The sequence below is a fragment of the Mobula birostris genome, chromosome 1 (assembly GCF_030028105.1).
Source record: "Mobula birostris isolate sMobBir1 chromosome 1, sMobBir1.hap1, whole genome shotgun sequence".
Classification (NCBI taxonomy): domain Eukaryota; kingdom Metazoa; phylum Chordata; class Chondrichthyes; order Myliobatiformes; family Myliobatidae; genus Mobula; species Mobula birostris.
This window is the reverse complement of record NC_092370.1, coordinates 125777279-125800995: the sequence shown is the minus strand read 5'-3', so window position 1 is coordinate 125800995 and position 23717 is coordinate 125777279. Positions and strand designations below refer to the sequence as shown.

The 23717-nt window shown below is 43.2% G+C and overlaps 1 protein-coding gene across 1 annotated transcript in view; it reads right to left on the bottom strand.

Annotated features, from left to right (window-relative positions):
* Positions 1-23717, bottom strand: part of ofcc1 (orofacial cleft 1 candidate 1) — a 420469-nt gene that overhangs the window by 318036 nt on the left and 78716 nt on the right. Inside the window, exons 5-7 of the mRNA XM_072248661.1 lie at positions 21003-21089; positions 18110-18273; positions 17447-17596 (exon numbers count right to left, since the gene is read on the bottom strand). Of these exons, the coding sequence (XP_072104762.1) occupies positions 17447-17596; positions 18110-18273; positions 21003-21089 (401 nt within the window). The remainder of the gene's footprint in view (positions 1-17446; positions 17597-18109; positions 18274-21002; positions 21090-23717) is intronic.

Below are 23717 nucleotides of genomic sequence, written 5' to 3'. Positions count from 1 at the left end.
GATTGCTCACTGCTAAATCATCTCAACTGATCTCCATTTGGATCATGCCTCTTCTATATTTCCTGACACACAAGGCCCTTAGCATTGACAAGGATCTCTCCCATCCGTCCTACAATCTCATTGACCCCTACCATCAGGCAGCGGGTACCATAGCATACCATAGGGTACCACAGCATACCATAGAATACCATAGACAAGCCCTGTTAGGATGGGAAACAGAGTCTTCCCCCAGGCCGTGAGATGAATGAACTCCCTGCCATCGCCCAGATCTTGTCTCATAGGAAGCATCAGGAGTGTAACATTGTTTACTTTTAAACTTGTATTATAAATGCACCTTATGCTAAATGTCAATCTTCTAGAGTATACTTTACTATTTGTTAGTTTAATTATGGTAATAATACTTGTGTGTGAATTTTATGTGAATTTTATGTACTGTGTTGTGCACCTTGTATCACTTGCCCGTATATGTTGTTCTACGTTCTTTGGACAAACAATGCAGAGAAGGCTATGGGGCTAATACGTTACATGGGATTACTACAGACTCATGCAACAACTAGTATTGACCTATTTCTATGCTGTGCGACTCCAGAGACACCTCTGCAACATAAGATCAGACTGCCATGTACCAGGTCCATTGTCTAAACCTGTGTCCATGGCTCCTGTTCCCACCGTGTACACAGCCTGAAACATTGACTGTTTACTCTCTTCCACTGATGTTGCCTGGCCTGCAGAGTTCCTCCAGCCATTTGTGTGTGATTCTTGGATTTCCAGCATCCGCAGGTTTCTTCATTTGTGACAAGGAGACAAGAGTCAGATTTACATTTCTACTGCATCTTTCCTGACTTCAGCACCCAAACTGCTTTACAAGTAATGACATATAGTCACTAATATAATGTTAGAAATGTGATACAGCAAGCTCCCGACAGTACTGTGTTGTCTTCTAGTGTTAGGGAATATCAACCCAAAACCAGGGATAACACTCCTACTCTTCATTGAAATAGCATCACGAGATCTTTAGCATCTACTTGAGAGAGCAGATAAGGGCTTTGTGTAACACTCTAGTTAGCAGATATCACATCTGATACCTAGCTTTGAACTAAAAAGCAAGAAGGTGACACAGAAACGTACATTGAACTGCCTTACAAAGTTCAGGGTAATACTGAAAATACTCAGTAGGTCAAGCAACATCTGTGCAGATAACAGCAGGCTTCCAGTTAACAAACTTTCATCAGGACTGGAAGAAGTTGCAGATGAACAGATTGTAAAATGACGGTGAGACAAGGAGCTAATATAGGAGATGGTTTGTGCTCATAAGGAGGGCAGAGAATGGATGGTGAAAGAGGATGAAATTGAGATATGATAGATCAACAGGAGGTGCCACTGACAACTCAACAATGAATTGAAGCATTACAAAGAATGAACCAGCTCATCTCGTGGGCACCTGAGATTCTTTCAATGACAAATTCAGCAGCTCATGAAACCCTTTCCTCCACTAGACTGTAAGGTGTTTAAGTTAATGCATTTGTTTGCTTCTCAATTATTGGAAATCTAAAATCTACTGACACCACAAATCTAAAGAAAGGAAATGCTGGAAACACCCATCAGGTCAAAGAGCATCTGAGGAGAGAGAAACGGAGAACGTATCAGATCAAAGACAACGGCAATACTGGGAAGTGAAAAGCAATTTCATTTTCGGTTGCAGGGGGGGAGGAACAGGGATAGATAGGACAAAAGTAGGACCTGTGTTATAAGGAAAGGTTGAATAGGTTAGGATTTTATCGCTTGGAATGTAAAATATTGAGAAGAGATTTGATAGAGGCATGCAAAATTTGAGGGGTATAGATAGGATGAATGCAAGTAAGCTTTTTCCATTGAGTTTGGGTGGGACTACAACCAGAGGTCATAGGTTAAGGATGAAAGGTGAAAAGTTTAAGGGGAACATGAGGAGAAACAATTTCATTCAGAGGGCTGTGGGAGTGTGTAGTGAGCTGCCAGCACAAGTGGTGTATGCGAGCTTGATTTCAACATTTAAGGGAAGTTTGGATAGGTACATGGATGGTAGGGATATGGAGGGCTATAATCCTGGTGCAGGTCGATGGGGGTAGGCAGTTTAAATGGTTTGGCATGGACTAAATAGCCCGAAGGACTGTTTCTGTGCTGTATTTTTCAATGTCTCTATGATTCTAAGTAATATCTGTGTTAGTGTGAGGTAAGTGTTATCCCAATGATAAGCTGGTTGATAGATTAATGAAGCAGGCAGAGGGAGGGAGATGAAGAGAGAGGGGGAGAGGGGGAGAGGGGGAGAGGGGGAGAAGGGGAGAAGGGGAGAGGGGGAGAGGGGGAGAGGGGGAGAGGGGGAGAGGGGGAGAGGGGGAGAGGGAGATTGGACAAACAAAGGAATATAAGAAAAATGTGGAAAAGCATGGTGTGAGAAATAACTGACGCATCAATATCAGGGTGGTGGGGGGTGTTGGGGAGAGAAAAAGTAGAGTCAAAATCTGACTTTATCACTTGCTGATGGAAAGAGCTTGAACATAAAACATATGGTTTGTGATTGAGTGGAGGCATAGAAAGTAGTGCATGGTGAATGAGGGTGTTATGGGAGCTAAGTAATTGAAATAAGGTAAAATTTATTTTAACTATTTAACTGCTTTAAAGAGTTCTGAATGTTGTGACCTCACACACTACAGCGAGTTACTGGTTCCCCACCTATCAGATGATGTAAAAAGGTAGGATTTAAAGGGGGGACTCGATTGAGGAAAGAGATGCAGAGAGACAGAAATGTTTCAGTACAAATTCTACAACTTGGGGCCCAGGGAGGTAAGGACATGACAGCCAGTGTTGGAAAGATGAGAACTGAGCATGGTAAGAACGAAGGTGTACCAAGATATAAGGCTGGATGAGAACAGGAGACACCGCATTGCATAGAGGGAGACAGAGTTTAAAAGAACAGAGCAAGGACTGTGAGTGACTTTTGCATAGCACAGTTCCTGAGCAGACATAGGATTACACATAATTAGGCACTTTGCAAGGACCAATAAAAAGAAGTTAGGTCTAGGAGCAGCCATTGTGGGAGCAGACATTGTGTGAGTGGGGAATAAAGGCTTTGGCTCATCGAGGATTCGGTGACGAGAAGCACAGGCTGTAGGTAGATTTATTTTTCCTTATTTAGTCATTATTTCTATCTTTTTGCACATTTAGAACCATGGGGATACCAGACAGGATAATGGAATGCTCCTCTTGCAGGATGTGGGAAGGGTGGGAGACCTCCAGTGTCCCTAATGACTACACCTGCAATGTGCATCCAGCTGAAGCTTCTAACAGACCTGTTAAGGAGTTGGAGCTGACATTGGATGAACTCTGGATAATTTAGGAGGCTGGAAGGTTATTAGATAGGACAATACAGGGAGGGAGCTACACCCAAGGTGAATGACACAGAATAACTGGGTGACCATCAGGAGGGGGAAAGGAGATAGGCAGCCAGTGCAGAGCCTTGAGGCCATCCTCCTCAAAAGCAAGTACACTGATTTGGATACTGTTGGGGGGATGACTTGGCAGAGGACAGCCAAAGCATTCAGGTTTCTGGCACTGAGTCTGGCTCTGTGGCTCAGAAGGGAAGGGGGGAAACGAGGTGAGCTGTTGTGAAAGAGGGTTTGTTGTTCAGGGGAAACAGAAGGGAGGCTCTGTAGACAAGAATGAGACTCCTGGATAGTATCATGCCTCCTATATACTAGGGTCAGTAACATCTCGACTTGCTTGAAGCTTGTAACCTCCAAAGCTGTCATAGGTCTCTTGGTGGCCTCCTTCACTAGTCCCCTTCTTGCACAGTTACTCAGTTTTTGAGGGCGCCTGCTCTAGGCTGATTTACAGTTGTGCCATATTCTTTCATTTCTTGATGATTGACTTAACTGTATTCTAAGGGATATTCACTGACTTGGAAATTTTCTTGTATCCATCTCCGGACTTTTGCTTTTAATAACCTTTTTGTGGAGTTGCTCGGAGTGTTCTTTTGTCTTCATGATGTAGTTTTTGCCAGGACAGTGACTCACCAGCAGTTGGGCCTTCCAGATACAGGTATATTTTTACTACAGTCAATTGATACACCTCCACTCCACACAGTGTCCAAAATCAGATCTCCATTTAACTAATTATGTGACTTCTAAAACCAATTGGCTGCAGCAGTGATGATTTGGTGTGTCATATCCAAAGGGCGAAGGGGGGGGTGAATACTTACGCAATCAATTATTTTGTGTTTTATATATGTAATTATTTTCGATCACTTTGCAGAGATCTGTTTTCACTTTGACACAAAAAACATCCTTTTCTGTTGATCAGTGTCAAGAAAGCTAAATTTAATCCACTGTGATTCAATGTTGTCAAACAATAAGCGTGAAAACTTCCAAGGGTGGAATACATCTTATAGGCACTGTAGATTTTCCATGTTTGGGAGATCAAGAACAGGATGCATAGGTTTAAGGTGAGGTGGAATACATTTAATACAAACCTGAGGATAAACTTTTGTCACCCATAGGATGATCAGTCCATGAAACTTCCAAGGGGGTGAACACTTTTTATAGGCATTGTATATAAGTATTTGGATAGGTAAGGCATAATTAGGAATAGTCAGCATGGCTTTGTGCATGTTAAGTCATGTCTAACCAATCTTACAGTGTTTTTCGAGGAACCTATCAGGAAAGTCGATGAAGGCAAGGCACTGAATGTTGTCTACATGGATTTTAGCAAGAGCTTTGACTACAAGGTAGAGTTCATTGGATCATGGACCATTCAGAAATCTAATGTGGAGGTGAAGAATCTGTTTCTGAGTCAGTGACTGTGGGCTTTGAGACTCCTGTACTTCCTCCCAGACAGGATGCCCTGGATGGTGAAGGTTCTTAGTGATGGATGCACTTGAGGTATTGCCTCTTGAAGATGTCCTCAATGGTGGGGAGTGCTGTGCCGACAACTTTCTGCGACGCCTTGCGATCTTGTGCATTGGAGCCGACACACCAGGCTATGATGCAGCCAATCAGAATGCTCTCCACAGTCTTTGGTGACCCTTACAAATTTCCTCAATCTTCTAACAAAGTAGATCCACCTGTCGTGCCTTCTTTGTGATTGCATCAATGTGCTGGGTGCAGGATAGATCCTCCAAGATGTAGAATGGAGCAAGCTGAAGGAAGATCTAAATGAGCTGCATACAATTTGTGAATGAACCAGATAGAACGGGAAGGCGTGACCTGTTTTACTTAACAGAGAAGATGGTGATTGGGGGAAGGATTGGGTGGGACTTGAGTGTGCAAAGCTCACTGCCTCAAATGATAATTAAGGAAAATATCTGCATCTCATTTTTTAAAAAAGCTTAAGTGTTGTAACCTGCAGGGAGCTAAGATCTGGTTAAGTGGAATTAAGCTGGATAACTCTTTCTCATCCAGGATCAACACAGTGCTCCACATGATCTCCATCTGTGCTGTAAATTTCTGATTCCATGATAAGCTCTTTTTGCAACCACCACCAAAGGCGGTCTGGTCTGTCTTCATACTGTGCAGGAAGTCTCTTTGAAATTCTCTACTTTTTACAGGCTGCGTACAAGGAGGGTCGGAGGAAACGTGTCAGACGGGTATATTGGCACCTTCTTTGCACCTGCTTCATCCGTCATTATGTCGTTACAGGGTCAGACATTCCTGGTTGCACATGCAGGAAATCACCTTCACGGAGGAGAGTGCACTTTGCAAACAGGCAGCCACATAAATCTGTATGCTGCTGAAGCCACATCTGGAGTATACTTCTATCACAGGCTGTCAAGCTTACTGCTTCTGTGACCTTTCAAACTGCCATGTCCCCTGCAAAGAGCAGAAGAACTACAGTTGTATCCTGAAGGTCACGGAAGCCTTGTCAGGAACTCTGAGGCTTTCCATGCAGACATGTGGTCACTCAACAGCAAAGGGGCCCAGACATCAACCAGATGCCAACACCATGACCCAAGCCTCACTGAAAAGCTGCTTCTGCACTTGTCAACTCTGAACATCAGTACGCAAGATCTGGAGTGTATTGTAGAAAGCCCCCTCTCTCCACCAATCACACTCCATGTCACTTGTGCCACAGAATGCATCACACTAATGAAAGAATCCTGCAAGAGAACCACAATCTTGTCATGGTTTGGGGGCTTGTGTGTCTCAATGACTCAGAGAGCTATGCTGGCCGGAGTCAGGGCCTTATGCTTTGGCTCTTGGTAGGGTCACCCATGCCAGACAGGTCAAAGGGTACAGGCAGACTAAGAATGGTCCACCAGTCCTCCAGATTTGGGGTGCAGCTCAGGGCTAATCTTGACTGATCAAGAAAACTGTTATGGAAAAAGCAATGAAGTATTCTTCTACTTCTGTGTATGACAGTATTCCTGCGTCTCCACCCGGGACTTGCATGGCTGACAGTAGTGAAAGCCTCTGACTCCACAAAGGCAGCACTGAACACTGCCGCCAAGGACAGACAGAGATGGAGGATCTTCATTGCTGGACAAAACTCCAGTGGTGTAACAGGCAGTAGGTAAGTAAGTACAGAAAGAATCTTTCGAAGGCCCCTTTTTAAGAATTCATTCACTGAAGCACTGTGCAATGAGATCTCAGTATTTGTAGGGTCAATTTCAAGAGAGAAAAGTGTTTTTTTGTTATTGCTGACTGAGCAGACTTTAATCATGCTCCTGGAACTTAGTATCATCAAAAAAGCACAGCAAAGAACCGATGGAGACAGAAGAGACTCCAGATGCTGGAATCTGGAGCAACATACAACTTGCTGAAAGATCTCAGCAGGTCAAGCAGCATCGATGGGAGCAAAGAAACTGTCAACATTTTATTGAGTAATAGAGTCATAGAACACTACAGCACAGAAACAGGTACTTTGGCTTATCTAGTCTATGCTGAACCATTTAAACTGCCTAATTCCATCAAATTACACTGAGACCATAGCCCTCCATACCCCTACCAACCATGTACATATCCAAACCTCTCTTAAGTGTTGAAATTAAGCTCGAATGCGCCACTTGTGCAGGCAGCTCATTCCACACACTCACAGCCCTCTGACTGAAGAAGTTTTCCCTCATGTTCCCCTTAAACTTTTCATCTCTCACCCTTCGCCCATGACATTTGATTGTAGTCCCACCCAACTTCAATGGAAAAAGCCTGCTTGCCTTTACCATACATACATACATACACACACACACACACACACACACACACACACATATATATATGTATATCCCTCATAATTTTGTATACCTCTATCACATCTCTTCTCAATCTTCTATGTTCCAAGCAATAAATTCCTAACCTATTCAATCTTTTCTTATAACTCAGGTCCTCCAGACCCAGCCACATCCTTGAAAATTTTCTCTGTACTCTTTGAACATTATTTCCATCTTTGCTATAGGTAGGTGACCAAAACTGCACGTAATACTCTAAATTAGGCCTCACAAATGTCCTGTACAACTTCAACATAACATTTTGGGTGGAAACCCTGCCTCTTGACTGGAACTCCTGATGCTGTTGAATCCAATGAGATCTGATGTCAGCACAGAAAGAGGTCCAATCCGTCCATGCCACAGTGATGTCCATCTGCACTAATTCCATTTGCCTCTACTGCTCCATGCAATGGCCACCATTTCTGTACCTGCCCAAAAGGCACTTAAATACCATAATTGCACCTGCCCTATCACCACCGCTGGTAGTTTGTTCCAGATAACCACTGTGTAGAAAACCATATCCTTCAGATCTCCTTTAAACATCTCCACTCTCACTCTAAACCTATCCCTCTAGTACAGCCCTCTATTCCATACACCATCCAGGTGAATTTCTTCAGAACTCTTTCTATTACTACCACATCCTTCCTGCAGGGTTTCAACCAGAATTATATACAATACTCCAAATGTTTTGTATCTCTGCAACATGACATTCCAATTCTTACGCTCAATGCATCAGCCTCTGGGGGCAAAGATACCAGATTTCTTGTTCACTGTCCTCTCCACCTGCAACACCACTTTCAGTGAGCTAGAGACTTGCATTCCAAGATCCCTCTGTACATCCAAAATTCCCAGAGACAAAAATCTGAAAGTGCAGTCAATTCATCATTACCACAGTCAAGCACTACATATTGAGTGAGTTGGAACATTCAAAGGTTCACAGGTCCAATTTTATGTCAGAGAAATGTACACAATATACATTCTGAAATGTTTTTGCTTCACAAACATCTACAAAAACAGAGAAGTGCCCCAAAGAATGAACGACAGTTAAACGTGAGAACCCCAAAGTCTCCAACTCCCCCCCTCCCGCGCGTAAGCAGCAGTGAGCAACAACCCCCTCCCCCCACCAGCAAATAAAAAGCAAGCATCGGGACCGCCAACAAGCACTCGAGCGTGAGCAAGGCAATAGCAAAGACACAGTCTTGAAGTTACCACAAAAACTTCGCGTTTCATCCGGCATTTGATATACCACAGGTTCTCTCTCTCCTTGATAAGGGAGAGGAAGGTGTCTCCATTTTCCCAGCGAGCGGGGAAACATAACAACAACTCGCTGGTTTACAATGTTAAAAGTCCATTACATTGCTTTTTTTGAGCTCTGTGCCTGAAGATCGCAAAGATCTCGGGCCTTTGGGCCCACAGCAGTAGATTTTCCGACTCCCCCAATGACACACGGGTCTCCTGCCGTGACACCGACCCTCAATCCACCCATCTCCAGAGCCCCGAGATCTTAGGCTTCCAAACCTGAGCCGGACTCACAGGCCAAACACTTGGCATGCCAAACAACGGCCAGTCCTGAAACCCCGAGAACGGGTCCCATTCCCGCAAAGAACCGAAGTCTGCATGTAACTGCAGGTCAGGGTCTTCAAAAGAACCCTGAAAGGGAAAAATAAAGATATTAAAGATGGAAATAGAGCTGTTTTGGAAGATGCAAGCAAAGGAGTTGCCATTTACTATTTATTACAATTTATTATTTATGGTGCAACTGTAACGAAAACCAATTTCCCCCGGGATCAACACAGTATGACTATGACTATGACTAGTGCCATCTTAACTCCACCTCCGCCTCTGTGTTAAGAAAGTTGTGTAGGGCGGTTGATGGGGCTTCACTGCAATGGTGAGGGGTGACAGCTACGCATTTACATTAGCACAGGCTCAAATAAGGGCAGCAGCAGTGGCACCCTCCAACACAGCCACTAGCAGGAAAATGCCAGCACAAACTTCCATTAGCACACTGCTCAGGTTCCACCTGCAAGATACACAGGAAGAGGCAACAACTGGATACCCATAAGACCATAAGACAAAGGAGCAGAAGTCGGCCATTCAGCCCATCGAGTCTGCTCCGCCATTTTATCATAAGCTGATCCATTTTATCCTATTTAGTCCCACTGCCTCGCCTTCCCACCATAACCTTTGATGCCCTGGCTACTCAGATACCTATCAATCTCTGCCTTAAATACACCCAATGACTTGGCCTCCACTGCCGCCCGTGGCAACAAATTCCATAGATTCACCACCCTCTGGCTAAAAAAATTTCTTCGTATCTCTGCAACACATATCAAAGTTGCTGGTGAACGCAGCAGGCCAGGCAGCATCTCTAGGAAGAGGTGCAGTCGACGTTCCAGGCGGAGACCCTTCGTCAGGACTAACTGAAGGAAGAGTGAGTAAGAGATTTGAAAGTGGGAGGGGGAGGGGGAGATCCAAAATGATAGGAGAAGACAGGAGGGGGAGGGATGGAGCCAAGAGCTGGACAGGTGATAGGCAAAAACGGATACGAGAGGATCATGGGACAGGAGGTCCGGGAAGAAAGACGGGGTGGGGGGGGGGGAGACCCAGAGGATGGGCAAGGGGTATATTCAGAGGGACAGAGGGAGAAAAAGGAGAGTGAGAGAAAGAATGTGTGCATAAAAATAAGTAACAGATGGGGTACGACGGGGAGGTGGGGCCTAGCGGAAGTTAGAGAAGTCGATGTTCATGCCATCAGGTTGGAGGCTACCCAGACGGAATATAAGGTGTTGTTCCTCCAACCTGAGTGTGGCTTCGTCTTTACAGTAGAGGAGGCCGTGGATAGACATGTCAGAATGGGAATGGGATGTGGAATTAAAATGTGTGGCCACTGGGAGATCCTGCTTTCTCTGGCGGACAGAGCTTAGATGTTCAGCAAAGCGGTCTCCCAGTCTGCGTCGGGTCTCGCCAATATATAAAAGGCCGCATCGGGAGCACCGGACGCAGTATATCACCCCAGTCGACTCACAGGTGAAGTGTTGCCTCACCTGGAAGGACTGTTTGGGGCCCTGAATGGTGGTAAGGGAGGAAGCGTAAGGGCATGCGTAGCACTTGTTCCGCTTACACGGATAAGTGCCAGGAGGGAGATCGGTGGGGAGGGATGGGGGGGGACGAATGGACAAGGGAGTCGTGTAGGGAGCGATCCCTGCGGAATGCAGAGAAAGGGGGGGAGGGAAAGATGTGCTTAGTGGTGGGATCCCGTTGGAGGTGGCGGAAGTTACGGAGAATAATATGTTGGACCCGGAGGCTGGTGGGGTGGTAGGTGAGGACCAGGGGAACCCTATTCCTAGTGGGGTGGCGGGAGGATGGAGTGAGAGCAGATGTACGTGAAATGGGGGAGATGCGTTTAAGAGCAGAGTTGATAGTGGAGGAAGGGAAGCCCCTTTCTTTAAAACAGGAAGACATCTCCCTCGTCCTTGAATGAAAAGCCTCATCCTGAGAGCAGATGCGGCGGAGACGGAGGAATTGCGAGAAGGGGATGGCGTTTTTGCAAGAGACAGGGTGAGAAGAGGAATAGTCCAGATAGCTGTGAGAGTCAGTGGGCTTATAGTAGACATCAGTGGATAAGCTGTCTCCAGAGACAGAGACAGAAAGATCTAGAAAGGGGAGGGAGGTTTCGGAAATGGACCAGGTAAACTTGAGGGCAGGGTGAAAGTTGGAGGCAAAGTTAATAAAGTCAACGAGTTCTGCATGCGTGCAGGAAGCAGCGCCAATGCAGTCGTCGATGTAGCGAAGGAAAAGTGGGGGACAGATACCAGAATAGGCACGGAACATAGATTGTTCCACAAACCCAACAAAAAGGCAGGCATAGCTAGGACCCATACGGGTGCCCATAGCTACACCTTTAGTTTGGAGGAAGTGGGAGGAGCCAAAGGAGAAATTATTAAGAGTAAGGACTAATTCCGCTAGACGGAGCAGAGTGGTGGTAGAGGGGAACTGATTAGGTCTGGAATCCAAAAAGAAGCGTAGAGCTTTGAGACCTTCCTGATGGGGGATGGAAGTATATAAGGACTGGACATCCATGGTGAAAATAAAGCGGTGAGGGCCAGGGAACTTAAAATCATCGAAAAGTTTAAGAGCGTGAGAAGTGTCACGAACATAGGTTGGAAGGGATTGAACAAGGGGTGATAAAACAGTGTCGAGGTATGCAGAAATGAGTTTGGTGGGGCAGGAGCAAGCTGAGACAATAGGTCGGCAGGACAGGCAGGTTTGTGGATCTTGGGTAGGAGGTAGAAACGGGAAGTGCGGGGTGTGGGAACTATAAGGTTGGTAGCAGTGGATGGGAGATCCCCTGAGCGGATAAAGTCGGTGATGGTGTGGGAGACAATGGCCTGGTGCTCCTTAGTGGGGTCACGATCAAGGGGTAAATAAGAGGAGGAATCCGCGAGTTGTCGCTGTGCCTCGGCAAGGTAGAGGTCAGAACATTCTAGGACGAGGGAGATGTCTTCATTTTCTAAAGAAAGGGGCTTCCCTTCCTCCACTATCAACTCTGCTCTTAAACGCATCTCCCCCATTTCACGTACATCTGCTCTCACTCCATCCTCCCGCCACCCCACTAGGAATAGGGTTCCCCTGGTCCTCACCTACCACCCCACCAGCCTCCGGGTCCAACATATTATTCTCCGTAACTTCCGCCACCTCCAACGGGATCCCACCACTAAGCACATCTTTCCCTCCCCCCCTCTCTCTGCATTCCGCAGGGATCGCTCCCTACACGACTCCCTTGTCCATTCGTCCCCCCCATCCCTCCCCACTGATCTCCCTCCTGGCACTTATCCGTGTAAGCGGAACAAGTGCTACACATGCCCTTACACTTCCTCCCTTACCACCATTCAGGGCCCCAAACAGTCCTTCCAGGTGAGGCAACACTTCACCTGTGAGTCGACTGGGGTGATATACTGCGTCCGGTGCTCCCGATGTGGCCTTTTATATATTGGCGAGACCCGACGCAGACTGGGAGACCGCTTTGCTGAACATCTAAGCTCTGTCCGCCAGAGAAAGCAGGATCTCCCAGTGGCCACACATTTTAATTCTACATCCCATTCCCATTCTGACATGTCTATCCACGGCCTCCTCTACTGTAAAGATGAAGCCACGCTCACGTTGGAGGAACAACACCTTATATTCCGTCTGGGTAGCCTCCAACCTGATGGCATGAACATCGACTTCTCTAACTTCCGCTAGGCCCCACCTCCCCCTCGTACCCCATCTGTTACTTATTTTTATGCACACATTCTTTCTCTCACTCTCCTTTTTCTCCCTCTGTCCCTCTGAATATACCCCTTGCCCATCCTCTGGGTCCCGCCCCCCACCCCGTCTTTCTTCCCGGACCTCCTGTCCCATGATCCTCTCGTATCCCCTTTTGCCAATCACCTGTCCAGCTCTTGGCTCCATCCCTCCCCCTCCTGTCTTCTCCTATCATTTTGGATCTCCCCCTCCCCCGCCAACTTTCAAATCCCTTACTCACTCTTCCTTCAGTTAGTCCTGACGAAGGGTCTCGGCCTGAAACGTCGACTGCACCTCTTCCTAGAGATGCTGCCTGGCCTGCTGCGTTCACCAGCAACTTTGATGTGTGTTGCTTGAATTTCCAGCATCTGCAGAATTCCTGTTGTTCTTCGTATCTCTGTTCTGAATGGACGCTCTTCAATCCTTAAGTCATGCTCTCTCGCACTAGACTCCCCCATCATGGGAATCAACTTTGCCACATCCACTCTGTCCATGCCTTTCAACATTCGAAATGTTTCTATGAGGTTCCCCCTCATTCTTCTAAACTCCAAGGAATACAGTCCAAGAGCGGACAAACGTTCCTCATCTGTTAACCCTCCCATTCCCGGAATCATTCTAGTGAATCTTCTCTGAACCCTCTCCAACATCAGCACACCCTTTCTTAAATAAGAAGACCAAAACTGCCCACAGTACTCCAAGTGAGGTCTCACCAGCACCTTATAGAGCCTCAACATCACATCGCTGCTCCTATACTCTATTTCTCTAGAAATGAATGCCAACATTGCATTCGCCTTCTTCACCACCGACTCAACCTGGAGGTTAACCTTAAGGGTATCCTGCACGAGGACTCCCAAGTCCCATTGCATCTCAGAACTTTGAATTCTCTCCCCGTTTAAATAATAGTCTGCCCGTTTATTCCTTCTGCCAAAGTGCATAACCATACACTTTCCAACATTGCATTTCATTTGCCACTTCTTTGCCCATTCTTCCAATCTATTCAAGTCTCTCTGCAGGCTCTCTGTTTCCTCAGCACTACCAGCCCCTCCACCTATCTTCGTATCATCAGCAAACTTAGCCACAAAGCCATCTATTCCGTAATCCAAATCGTTGATGTACAACGTAAAAAGAAGCTGCCCCAACACGGACCCCTGTGAAACACCACTGGTAACCGGCAGCCAACCAGAATAGGATCCCTCTATTCCTAATCTCTGTTTCCTGCCAATCAGCCAACTGTCTATGCACGTAACTTTCCCGTAATTCCATGGGCTCTTATCTTGTTAAGTAGCCTCATGTGTGGCACCTTGTCAAAGGTCTTCTGAAAATCCAAATATACAACATCCACTGCATCTCCCTTGTCTAGCCTAATTGTAATTTCCTCAAAAAATTGTAATAGGTTTGTCAGGCAGGATTTTCCTTCAAGGAAACTATGCTGAGTTCTGCCTATCTTGTCATATGCCTTCAGGCACTCCGTACCTCATCCTTGACAATCGACTCCAACAACTTCCGATGTCAAGCTAACAGGTCTATAATTTCCTTTTTGCTTCCTTGCCCCCTTCTTAAATAGCGAAGTGACATTTGCAATTTTCCAGTCCTCCGGCACCATGCCAGAATCTATCGACTTTTGAAGGATCATCACTAATGCCTCCGCAAACTCCACAGGGGAATTCATAGTACATTAAACAGGGAGCTGGGTCACGGTCACTTTGGAGGTCACCATATTAAAGGATGTGCCCCGTGACCTTACTGCACAGACCAATCTGTCATTTCATCTGATGAGTCTGCCAGTCAGTTGGCAATCATAAAGCAGCTGGCACCCTGGCTCTTATAAGACCATAATAATAGAGTCCTGTGATTGCTTGAAATAGCCAGGCACTGCAAACGTTGGGTAAACAGCCAATTGTAATCCAAGTCCTTAACCCTACTCTGCACACGCATAAGCTCATCCTCTGATTTTCAGGCATAGACCCATAGTTCAGCACCTTCATTTATACACCACTCCTCACCTAGATTAGCATGGCCTGTAAATTATTGGGAACACCTCATCTTGATCATTCTCTGCCTCTGATCCCTACTTCATTCTCACCTCTTCCTCCTTTTCAAGCTGGGCGAATTTCCACACAGAATTCCATACCCAGTGCCGTAAATATTACCTTGCCAAAGGAAAGGAAGAGGCAAATATCCCTACAGCTATTATCCTTGAGATGTCAAACTTGGCTCTCCAAATCCCATTCACCCATGGGCCAAATGTACCCTGACCCACATTGTTTCCCAGTTAGGTAATGTCTCAATTTCAAAATTCTCACCGACGTTATCAAATTTGTCCATGGTCTCCCCCCCTCCCTTCACCTATCATTTCTGGAATTTTATTAACCTCCTCCACTTTCTCTAATTTTGGCTACTTGTTATTGCTAAGTTTAATCACCATCAGTGACAGTCCTTTCAACCGTTTAAGCATTAAACTCCCTCTAAGCCTCTCCGTTTTGATACGTTGTCCTTCTCTTGAAAATGTTTTGCATCACCAGGATCAAGGTCATCTGCCCTGATATTTCCTTATGTGATCTTATTCAATAGTGCTTATATGAATTAGCAGTCCTTTGGTTCTCATACAATCATTAAGCAATACAACATGGAGAGAGGCCCTGTGGCCCACTATATCCATGGCAACAATCAAACACCCATTTTTACACTAATCCTACTCTCACTTTATTTATTCTTCCCACATTCGTGTCAACGCCTACTCACGATTCTACCACTCAACCACTTTAGGGACAAATTACAGTAATCAATCTGCAATTTGCATATTTTTGGGGCATGGAAGGAATCTGGAGCACCTGAAGGAAATCCATGCAGTCACATGAAGAACATACAAACCAACCATAAACAGAACCACTGCATGACTAAGGCTCAATCCTATTAATGCTCAGAGTCTGTCGTGGACAGAGACATTGCCTCAGAATGATCCCGCACCGTCTGTTAAGCAAGGAGAAGAAAACCCAAATACTCAACTGAAGTTAAGAAAATTCAGAATCACCTTTACTTTATACTTTATTGTCGCCAAACAATTGATACTAGAGCGTACAATCATCACAGCGATATTTAATTCTGCGCTTCCTGCTCCCTGGAGTACAAATCGATAGTAAATATTAAAAATTTAAATTATAAATCATAAATAGAAAATAGAAAAGGGAGAGTAAGGTAGTGCAAAAAAACTGAGAGGCAGGTCCGGGTACGGCCTAGACCCGGGTCAGGATCCGTTCAGCAGTCTTATCACAGTTGGAAAGAAGCTGTTCCCAAATCTGGCCGTACGAGTCTTCAAGCTCCTGAGCCTTCTCCTGGAGGGAAGAGGGACGAAAAGTGTGTTGCTTGGGTGGGTCATGTCCTTGATTATCCTGGCAACACGGCTCCGACAGCCTGCAGTGTGAGTCCAAGGATGGAAGATTAGTTTGTGTGGTGTGCTGGGCTGTGTTCACAATCTTCTGCAGCGATCACCTGCATATTTTGTGAAATTGGTTGCTTTTGCAGCAGCAGTACAATGCAATAAATAATAATAGAAAAATTAAATTACTCTGTATATATATTATATTTATAATATATAAAATTTTAATTTTAATTTATATTACATATTATAATATATAAAATTTTAACTTTTACCATTTATTATAAGTAGTGCAAAAATAGAAATAAAAAGTATAAGGTAGTGTTCATGGTGGGTTCAATGTCCATTCAGAAATCAGATGGCAGAGGAGAAGATACTGTCCCTGAATTATTGAGTGTGAGTGCGTGCCTGCAGGCTTCTGTACCTCCTTCCTGACGGGTGCAATGAGTACAAGGTATAACCTGGGTGATGGGGATCCTTAAAGATGGATGCCGCCTTTCTGAGGCATCACTCCTTGAAGATGACCTGGATACTATGGAGTCTAGTGCCCGTGATGGAGCTGACCAAGGTAACTCCCTCCAGCTTACTTGGATGCTGTGCAGTAGCCCCTCCACGGTGGAAAATAGGTGGAATTTTAAAAAGTTGCAGTACTTTCCTTTATATAATAATATAAACATTGCCGGGCAGCATGGTAGTGTACTGTTTAGTGTAACGACTTACAGTACCGGTGATCAGGGTACAATCCCCACCACTGTCCGTGAAGAGCTTGTTCGTTTCTCCTCATGACCACTTGGGTTTCCTCCGGGTGCTCTAGTTTCCTCCCCCATTCCAAAGGTATACAGATAAGAGTAATCGGTTTTGGGCATGCTATGATGGCGCCAGAAGCATGGTCACACTTGCATATCCTTGGACTGTGTTGGTCGTTGACACAACAACACATGTCATTGTATGATTCAATGTTTCAATGTACACATGACAAATAATGCTAATCTTTAAATCCTTAAAAAAACAAGCAACTGTCAAATGAAGTCATGTAACACAATTGCTAAATCCAATCAGACATAAGATCTACTTGTATTGCATTTAAGCTTTGTGTTCTAATAAAATATCTCTAAACGTTTTGAATCCATTTGATGAAAAATGCCTTTGAAATGAAGACTATGAGCGAGTTTAACTTGTAACATATAGAAAACAAACAATAACATCATGAAATAATCACACACAACTCAAAAACTCCCTATTTCTGGGCCTACATTGGTTGTTTAACACATTCATAATTCCAAATTCAGGGTTTTACATTTTCAGTGGAATTGCTCTCAAATACAATACTGTCAATAAAGTCACTATAAATTGATTCTACAGTGGTTTTACAAGAGAAATAGTGCTGAGAGCAGGTAAGAGAAAACTTGCTAAAAGAAACCCTTAATTCTGGCTGTATTGTGCTCCAGTAATCACCAAGTTGCTGAGAAATTAATGGTAAACCTTAGTAAAATATTCGGATACAGGCTACAACAATCTACAATTGAAACATGCACAGCAAGGGATCTAGATACCTTTGTTTTTTCCCTTGAAAATGCCATTACTCGTTGCTTGGTGTCTTCCTCCTGTGTTTTGACAGACAGCTTTTGTTGTTGAACCAGATGCTCCTCTTGCGACCAGCAATCCATGTGTGTTTCACGAAATCTCTGTCGTTGATCTTGGGCCTACTCAGGCATGACAGATTATAGATTGCAGTGGAAGGGTAATTATTATATTACTCAATGTTTTTAATACCTTTAGCCATAATTATTCCTTTGTTTAAATAGGGGAAGCTGCCTCTATACAAAAATATACTTGTTAATCTGCACCATTAATCAAAAAGGTACTTCTTGCTATTTAGCAGTACAATATTACAAATTAATCGTTGTACTTTTTAAGGAAACAAAGAGAAATTATTTTTGAATCTACCTGTTAGCATTCTCTCAATTTGGTTTCAATTAATACATCCTTAATTTATAACTGTAAATGACCTTCATTAGTAACATGATTAAAAATAGCAATTACAACATTAAAATTCTGGTTACTACATATTAAGTACATTCTTCTACATTATTTTTAATGGATTATTATAACAACGCAGAGCTTTTGACAAAGAAAGAATGGTTTTGTTAGGCTGTTCGTTGACATTACAATAACAGAAAGGAGTAAGATTGCATTGTTTAGTTTTGAAGTCTGACCTGTTCAAGTGAAAGGCTGCCAACCAGAATCATGTCATCTTGCACACTCGTCTCGAACTGTTCGACATAAGGAGGGATCATCTCTCTCTCCACCTCTTGCCGCAGGCCCCATATATTATTGCATACTCCAGCGCTTTTGCACCTCATGCAAGCTCCAGTGGTTTCTGTCGTCAGATATATAGAAAACTGCTGAGCCTGGTTCACTACAGGTGCCTTATGGCTGACCTTTATAGTTAAAGTGGTAGCCTCAAGAACTCCAACTATCTAAAGCAGCCATTTATGCTACCCTTGTGATAATTCTGAATCCATCACACAGTATGCTCTATATAGTTCCAAAATCAGACAGATCTGGGCTATCAGAAAATTTTTATAAAAACTTAATGACTGGACAGTGGCACCAACAGCAATTAAAAGGCATTACTATTACTTCAATGTCACAAATTAAATCCCTTCCTCTGTTTTCACAATTAAAACAAAGTTGACATCAGCGACAGTGGGGTGACCACAATAATAAAGATCGACATTTATCAGGGGCATCTCACATCTCTCTCAGAGCCCCATGAAGTACTTTATAGCCATGGAAATATGTTTTGAACTGTGGTCACCGCTATAATGTAGGAAACATAGCCACAGGAAGCAATATGATAGCAAACAGATAATCTACTGAAGCAATATTGAGGGATAAATAGTGGCCAGGACACCAGAAATGACTCTTCAGTTTCTTGAAATAGTGCCATGGGATCTTTTACCGAGCAAGCAGGTCCTCAGTTTAACACCATTACTGCGTCGGAGTGTCAGCCGGGATTTCTTTGTGTGAGTATTCAGCCCATCATCCACTAACTGAAAGGGAAGTGTGTTACACACGCAGCCACAGCAGCAGAGGCCTACAAGTGTCTGAAACATGGGCACAATTGCCACTAATGTTCACCAAAGGGATCAGCGGTAATCTATGAACCGGGCTGCAAGTTGGGAGGATGTATAGCAGGGGGGCCCTGCCAGAAGTATTTATTAAATTATTCATTCAATGTCAAGGTAAGATTCCAATTAGTGTTTGCAGTTATTGGTTATTGAGCAAAGTTATAAGGTTTACATTAAATGAAATCCAATCAAAGACGAAGTGAAACTCAGGATTACCAAAGTATATTTCAATTAAATTCCATACATGTAATGGAGAGAGTACTAACACATCCACACCTTTCTCTCAACCACAAAATTAAACAACCTTGTCATGGTTTTTCCTATGCACATGAGACAGGTGTTATTCAGACTGACAGCATTTCCACTTGAGTCAACACTGGGGAAGAAAGCAACCATTGCTCCCACGACATATATCTATGGGAAGAGCATTGATGTGGAATTTCAACCTGAAAGGATAACTCTCTTCCTCTCTCCATAGTCTGACGCACTATCTCTGTCATTTCCTGCTTTTATTTCACAAAAATATTCTGATGTGCTGACATTACCCTCAGAATATTCCTCATCTTCACCTTCCTCGTCTTAATTTGGATGAGGAAGGTGAAGCTGTAATTTATGGGTTTTTTTACCCTCTCACAAATACAAACAGTTTGCCTTTAATAGATCACGTTTTACATCTGAACTGGAGAATAGCCCTTTGATGGCGACTGGAATCGTCATTTCCAGTTTTTTTCTTGTTAATGCAGGGAAATGAGTTTATTAAATCATAAACTTGTGTACTCTCTATTTCAGTATAAAGCATACTGTTAACAGCAGTATAATATTCTGCATTCTGTATTCATGATCTTTAAACTGCTTACTAATAAAATATCCAGTGACACCCCTCAAGCAAAACCAGCCAAATGTATTCATACATTTGATTCACAAGGACTTCTATGGACCGTGTCTCCACAATCTGAGGTTCAATCATATGGTGAGATGTCAAACACAAACTGTTATTTCTGTTGCATTATTTGCTCTTGTCCAAGCAATGGATTCCAGAGAAAATAATAGTCTGATAGTCCTTAAAGTGAGTTCAGCACTGCATCTGGCATAATATCAAAACATAATTTTCTTTTCAGATTACAGGATTACGACCCTTCTACCCTCCCCCACATGTCCCACCTCTCCCCAACCTTCATCAAAAAAAAAATGATGGATGATTTGTCAGCCACAATATTGCAAATCCTCACACCAATTACACAAGAATTTACACTGTGTGTGTGATGGAATGTGGTTTTACCACCAACCTATGTACACTTAAACAGAATTACTTGGGCTGGGGTTTCTTTATTTTTAACTAGCTGAAATATTTCCCATACAAACACTGGGCTTTTTTTTAAAAGGAATACTGCACGATAAGGTCTGCCTCATCCTTCCTAAAGTATTGTGGGAAAAATACTTCCCACACTGATATCTATGTTTCTGGGATACTATTAATTATTGTCTCTAACCTACAATAGAACAGCATTGGGTGCTGCAAGTTATTGCAAAGGGAAGAAAAGTGTGCATAATAAGTGTCCTCCAAAATAATAAAAACATAGCGAGCCCCAATTGGACACCTGACCAGTAAGATGACAGACTTTCTTCATTAAACTTCCTTCTGTTTATTTCCTGGTTAGTTTTTTTTTCTAATTTTCCGCATTTGTTTGCCCTTTCATCTACCTGGGGCATACAGCTGAGACAGTAAGGCTCAAAATCTATTCCCAGTCACTTCTTTGATAAATACACCCATCTCCTCACTCCCACTTCCTCAGCCATCTCCAAAAGGTGTTCCCAGTCTCAGCACTTCCCATTCTTTCGGAGTCATGGCTTGATGGGCCAATCTCGAAACACAAGGGAAAAGTATCCCCACGCTCAGCACGATGATCCAGTCTCAGAACATAAGGGTACAGGGGGTAACATAAATACCATCAGGAGCTACCCACTGAACTCCTACCTGTATCCCTGTCATCCATGGTTTCCACCTCTTCTGTAAATTTCAGAAGCTTTCGATAGAAGTTCATATCATCACTGGTGTCAGGTTCTGAAGAACAAAAACACATATGCAAAATAACTCCTCTTATATGTCCCCTTTCCTCATGCAGGCGTTACCCTCACCCACATTAAACATGGGTCTGATTTTACATCATTTATGAGTGTTGTCAGAATTTCAATGACAATTTTTGCCCTTAGCATCAAAATTGTTTTGACACACCTATGCAGTTTTAATTAGCATAGACAGTTCCTTAATTCTCATGGACATAGTGGGCTGAAGGGTCAGCTTCTATGTTGTGTGACTTCACAACATTATATTTTCCTAAAGTATATGGCTCTGCCAGCTGTATTCTCAAAGGAGAGAGATGAGCAGAGATCAGTCACGGGCTGTTCGCTCAGATGCAAATGTTCAAAAGGGGACAATAATTTAAAACACAAAGGCGATGTCAAAGTATGATTATGTAAATAAAGGTACTGGGGAAAGAATTCTCTTATGCTAAACACGCAGTGTAAATGTTGGCAGTAGTAATTCATTGAGAAAGAATTGCTTTTTGCAATTGTGTAACTTGGAGTACTTTGAAGAGGGGTCGCAGTCATTAAGCATATTACAAAGGTTAAATACTGCAGATATTGGAAATCTGAAGTAAAAAGGGAAATTGCTAAAAATGCTCAGTATCTCAGGAAGCACTAACAGTGAATAGTTCCAAGCTAGAACCATTTCTCATGTCATACGTGATCTCTGCATTTTAAGCTTTTATACTGTACCTGTCAGGTTAGTGTGAGTGCAGAGTCACATGATGGCCCCCAGTCAAATGACAGCCCACAGTCAAAAGTGGGTCCTGTCACATGAGGACCCAAGGTCATGGTTATCCCAGTCAAAACCAGATGGGTAGATTTCCTTGTTAAAGGGCATCAGTGAGCCACTTGGACTTTTTATTATAAACCATGGCTTCATGATCAATATTGGCACTATTTTCTTACTGCAGATGCACTGAGTTAACTTAAACAAACCCCTCTCAATTGTCACTGTGGCAAATGAATGCACATCTCCCATTCATTACACTGAATCTCTGCCTGGCCCATGAATTAAGTCAAACATCACACTACCATTGATGAAATTCTGCTCCAAAGAAACTGAATTTAAGAACCAAGTGTATAACAGACTCTGACATATCCATATTTAGCACACTGATAGAGAACCGGTTCCCAGATCACAAATCTGAGTAAAACTTTGGCAGACCTCTGATCTGCAACAGCAATGGCAGCTTGTCTTAAATTTAAGTGGGATTATTTTAATTTTCCATTCAGCTCCATGCTTCACAGTCCAAATTGTGAAAGGCTGCTGAGGAATTCACCCCTTAAAGGTTAAATTAATTTGTTTCACACCTTATTTGCTGAACTAAATTCATGATTCAAGCACATTGTTTAACATTAATTGCGAAAAAATATATAGAATCAAGCCTCATATAATTAGACTGTCATTACACGTAAGTTGGATTTTGAGCTCCGTAATTAAAATGAGAGAATACCATGTATCATCATATTCAAAACAGGATGATGTAATTATACACTTGTATTTCAAACCTGTTGTTTGCTCAAGTAATGCACAACCATTTTTACTTGTGGGTGCACAATATTTAATAGACATGACAGGCTGGGAAAGAACCCTCAAGGCATTTTTGTACTTAATAATGGACAGAGGAAATATACTAATGAAATCTAATACCTCTGGAAAATGTGCAATAAATTATGCTATCGCAAAAGAGGTGGAATAATGAAAGACATGTCCTTTTTGCAGAACCCATTGGCAGCAGAGTACAGTAACAGTGAAACAGACTATGATTATTGCAAGAGTAATCCCAGGAACACACTGCACTCTGCATTACCGAAGTACAATATGACTGATATGTTGTTATGAAAAAGCCGGGGTGAATAAACAACCTTCGTTGATGCTTTTGAAGTACTTTACACAGAAAACAAGAAGGCAGCAGCTTGACATTGCAGCGTATATAATTATTACAATTATTTATTGGTAATTATTCAAATGTGCTGCATGATGAAATAGACTCAGTAATTGGGTTCTACTGTTGTTCTAACACCCTGTCCACAGGAATAAAAGAAGTAGAAGCGGGGCTTGGCTAGTCTACCCTTTGAACCTGCTCCGCCATTAAATAAAGATAATGGAAAAATTATTACAGACACTACCCATCTAGCAAACTGCCTTTTCCCAAAGCTCCCTGTGGAAAGTGCTATTAAGACAAAAACTTCACGCCATCTTAAAAGTTTCTTCCCCAGGGCAGATAATCAGATCAACTATTCCAGTTATCCCACTACTCCCCTACCCCCATCCCCCACTATCTATTACTTCAGTCACAGCACTGCACATCAACACTTTGAAACACTTTTTTATAATGCTGTTTATGTTATAAATACAAGCTGGTATTTATGCACATTTTATTCAATATCCATACTTCTGATTTTATTTTTATATAATTCTTTATACTTCATAATTGTTAAATGTTGTCTTTTAGTTGCATGCAGCACCACCACTCCATAGCAAATCCCTAATACATATTAATGTATAGGGTGAGTAAAGTTGATGCTTGATCTGAACGTGCTCTCAGATGCCCTTTCTGGGCATCACAGGCAAGGCCAGCATGTAGTGCCTATCCCTAAT